General features: G+C 26.3%; 1 protein-coding gene across 2 annotated transcripts; it reads right to left on the reverse strand.

Moving 5' to 3' along the window:
• Positions 1-510: 510 nt before the first annotated feature.
• LOC122508848 lies at positions 511-2560 on the reverse strand. 2 transcript variants are annotated; one of them, XM_043622429.1, is made up of 4 exons: positions 1332-2560; positions 1012-1236; positions 633-881; positions 511-557 (listed from the first exon to the last, which is right to left on the reverse strand). In XM_043622429.1, exons 1-4 carry the CDS (start codon positions 2112-2114, stop codon positions 543-545), a joined length of 1272 nt encoding a protein of 423 aa, XP_043478364.1. In that variant the 5' UTR covers positions 2115-2560; the 3' UTR covers positions 511-542. The 2 variants fall into 2 exon arrangements, with proteins under 2 accessions (XP_043478364.1, XP_043478363.1); XM_043622428.1 differs by having other exon boundaries at positions 531-881.
• Between the last annotated feature and the right edge of the window lie 1048 nt (positions 2561-3608).

Below are 3608 nucleotides of genomic sequence, written 5' to 3' on the forward strand. Positions count from 1 at the left end.
TATTACCATCCGATTGTTCAATAAAAATAAAAAATCAAATATTACCGATAGAAATAGAAGAAATATCTAACTTACCTTTGAAAACACCAATTCTAATACAAGATAAAATGTTAATTGTAAATTCTAACAAAAAGACTTTAAATATATTTGATCAAAATGGTTTAAGTTTTCAAAATCCTACTAAAATCATTAATGTAGAAAAATATGAAATTCAAAATTATTTATCTTTTATATTCATAATAATAATAATAATTAACTTAATTGTTATTGTAATATTGTATTTAAAGACAAAGAAGAAAACTCAAAAATTAAAAAGAAATAATTTCTTGAATTCTTATGTAAAAAACGAAGTTTGCACAGAATTAATAGAAAAAGAAATAAAGGAAACAGGAGTATAAAAACAAAACAAGTTTGACTCAAAATTAATTTTTTTTTATTAAACAATAATTATGTAAAAGTAATATTAATAATATCAGTCAACAAAAGAAGTATTATTCAAATTCTATTAAAAAATAATAATTATATAAAATTATTATTATCCGTCAAGGTCCGAAATACTGAAACAAAAAGAAGAAAATTTTTCTATCAGAAATAGAAAATATATAATGAAATACAAAAAAAAGCACACTTACACGATTCACCTTAGTTCCCTGTAGCATCCATTTCACGCCACCAACAAGGATTGGAGTTCCTAAAGGGTCCCTCGATTCCAACACATGCCTTTTTATACTAGAAATTCCTTCCTCTTTAGTACCGAATAAATTAATCTTCCACTCAAAAGGAATATCGAAACGTAGACTGTAGACTCTGATGTTTAATCGTTTCTCTCTATATACCAATTGTTTAAAGTTATCATCAAACCATTGGTCATATCCACAAACCTGTAAAAAAAAAAAAAAAAAAAAAAAAAAAAAAAAAAAAAAAAAAAAAAAAAAAAAAATATATAATAAATAAATAAAAATGAAAATAGACAATCAAAAGCATAAAAATATGTATAAAAATTACACGTACTCGAACCAGTGAATTATCCACAAACTTTACTGTCCGATGATAAAGACAAAAGATTTCCCCAGTATGAAAAAACTTATCAAATAATAATTTGTGGTCCCTGAGAATAGTTTCCCTCTTTGAAGCAAATTCAAAAGGTAAAATTATATTATTGCCTTTATAAGTAACTGTAGGAATGTCTAACAGTATTCTCTTATTTCCAACCCATGATATCTGTTCTCCATGAACCTGGAAATAAAAAAAAATATATATAATAATTCTTAATAATATAAAAAAATATAAATATTTTTTTTTTACTAAATAAATTTTTTTTTTATACTTACAATTTTAAGTTTGAAAAATTCAAAAATGAAATATTTCCCTTCCAAGAAAAATACGCCATTAGGTCCAACTGAATTTAATTGCCGGACAAGAACAAATCTTATTAAATTCTCACACGGTAAATCAGACCACCAAGCCTTTCCAGTGAATCTCATCATGTTATATGAAACTATGAAATCAGGAAAAAATCCCTCTCTTGGTCTCCAAATATCGTATTTCTTTAACGATGCAGTCAACTTTTCGAAAACTGATAAGGAATTTATAGAATTCCTTGAATTAAATAACTCAAAGTTCTCGGATCCCAGTCTTAAGAGTAGTTTAGTATCTCTTTTCTCTTCCACCTGTTTTTTAGTAGGTACCAAATTTATTTTTTCGTCCTCTTTCCAGGAATGGTCCTCGTTAAACACATTAACACTCTCTACTAAAGTCAGTGTAGAACTTGTCGTAGGTATCACATTATCCTCTTGTCGAAAACATTTTCTGTTCGGCACATCAGAATGTTCACACAATTTTCTTTTATTACTTGTAGAAAATATAACACTTTTTTTGGAACATTCTTCATCTAATTCCATATCATCACCAAAATTGCACTCATTTTTATTGTCCAGATCAAAAATTTCACCTTTCATGGAACACTCTTTATCTAATTCCATATTATCACCGAAACTACACTCATTTTTATTATCCAGGTCAATAATTTCATTAAAATTCTCAAAATCATCGAAATGTTGTAATTCTTCATGTAAAAATGTTTCTAAATCAAGGACACGATTAATATCGGACATTTTTTTTAAAATAAGAAAAGATCAATTACAGGAAACAGACCGTACGAAACTAAAATTTGGACACAGAAAAAACAACAACATCCTACCTAATATCCCTACCATTTTCCTTTTCAAACTTAAGAAACCAATTGAAAATTGAGATATTCCTGTGGGTTGTACCTTAAAGTGATAACGAAAATCAAAAAACAAACAAGAGATGCTAAAATCTAAGTAAGCCTGCTTAGAAAATATGCAAGCCTACTTAGAAGACATGCAAGTTGCATAAAAAAATTATTTGTGGATTCTGCCTGAACTATAAGAGCTAGAGAAAATCTGAATACAGTTTTGGAATCGGCATGAAAAAATACAGCTAAAAACACAAAGAAAAATTAAAATCGAACGATTATTAAGGAAGTTATGGCCAATTTTGTAAAATTGCATGATTTTAACAATTTAAATTTCGTTTTCGCAAACAAAAAATTTTTTTTTGTACTCCGCTAAAAAAAAAAAAAAAAAAAAAAAAATAAAAAAAATAAAAAAAATATAAAAAAATAAAAAAATAAATAAATACGACAAACTGTAATTCGTATAAACTTTTTTTTGTGTGTCCTTAAGAATACAAAGAATGGATAGAATAAATGCATTATTGATTTTAAGAATATAGATTATTATCAAAATAATTATTGTAATTCATATGAAATTGAGTAAAAAAAAAAAAAAAAAAAAAAAAAAAAAAAAAAAAAAAAAAAAAGATAAATTTAAATGTTAAGCGAAAGTTTTTTTTTTGTTTTTTCTAAAAATACAAAGAATGGATGGAATGAATGCATTATTGATTTTAAAAATATAAATAAAGATAATTATTGTAATTGAGATAAAAATTGAGTGAAATAATACAAGCTTGGATGAAATTTTCTTTAAGAATACAAGAATGCATAGAATGAATGAATAATAATAACATCTCCTCCAAAATATAATTGTTCGAATAGTTTGAGCATGTTTCGTTTCTCTCCCATGCTCAATCTAAGGGGGTAGGTGTTACGTCCGTAACTTCTTCACATATACTTACTTTAACCTATAATATTTACATGTTTAATTCCTTTGAATATATTATATTTGTTGTACTCTCTTATATTATTGCATTATATTCAGTATATTCCATAAATATGGTAATTATTATTATATATCTGATTTATAAATTATAACAAATTAAAAGGAAGAAGAGTAATATTTTGAACCATGTAAAAAGAATAACGATCGTGCATCAATTAGATAATCTGCTATACGGAAGAAGAAAGATAATATTTAATCGGGTAAACAATTTTGGATGACCTTCAACGGGGGAGACAGGAAACAGCAAGGTACGGAAGTATCGAGTGGAAGGCCTACCCCGCTTGCCAACAACAATGTTTCTGGAACGCGCAACAGACTTAATGACCCAACTAGCATCAAATCAATGAGGAAGATTTGGTATAAAAAGGGGTATCATTTCTGATTAGAACAGAGAGTAATTTTTTG

Source organism: Leptopilina heterotoma, unplaced genomic scaffold (assembly GCF_015476425.1).
Source record: "Leptopilina heterotoma isolate Lh14 unplaced genomic scaffold, ASM1547642v1 Lhet_58, whole genome shotgun sequence".
NCBI classification, from domain to species: Eukaryota; Metazoa; Arthropoda; class Insecta; order Hymenoptera; family Figitidae; genus Leptopilina; species Leptopilina heterotoma.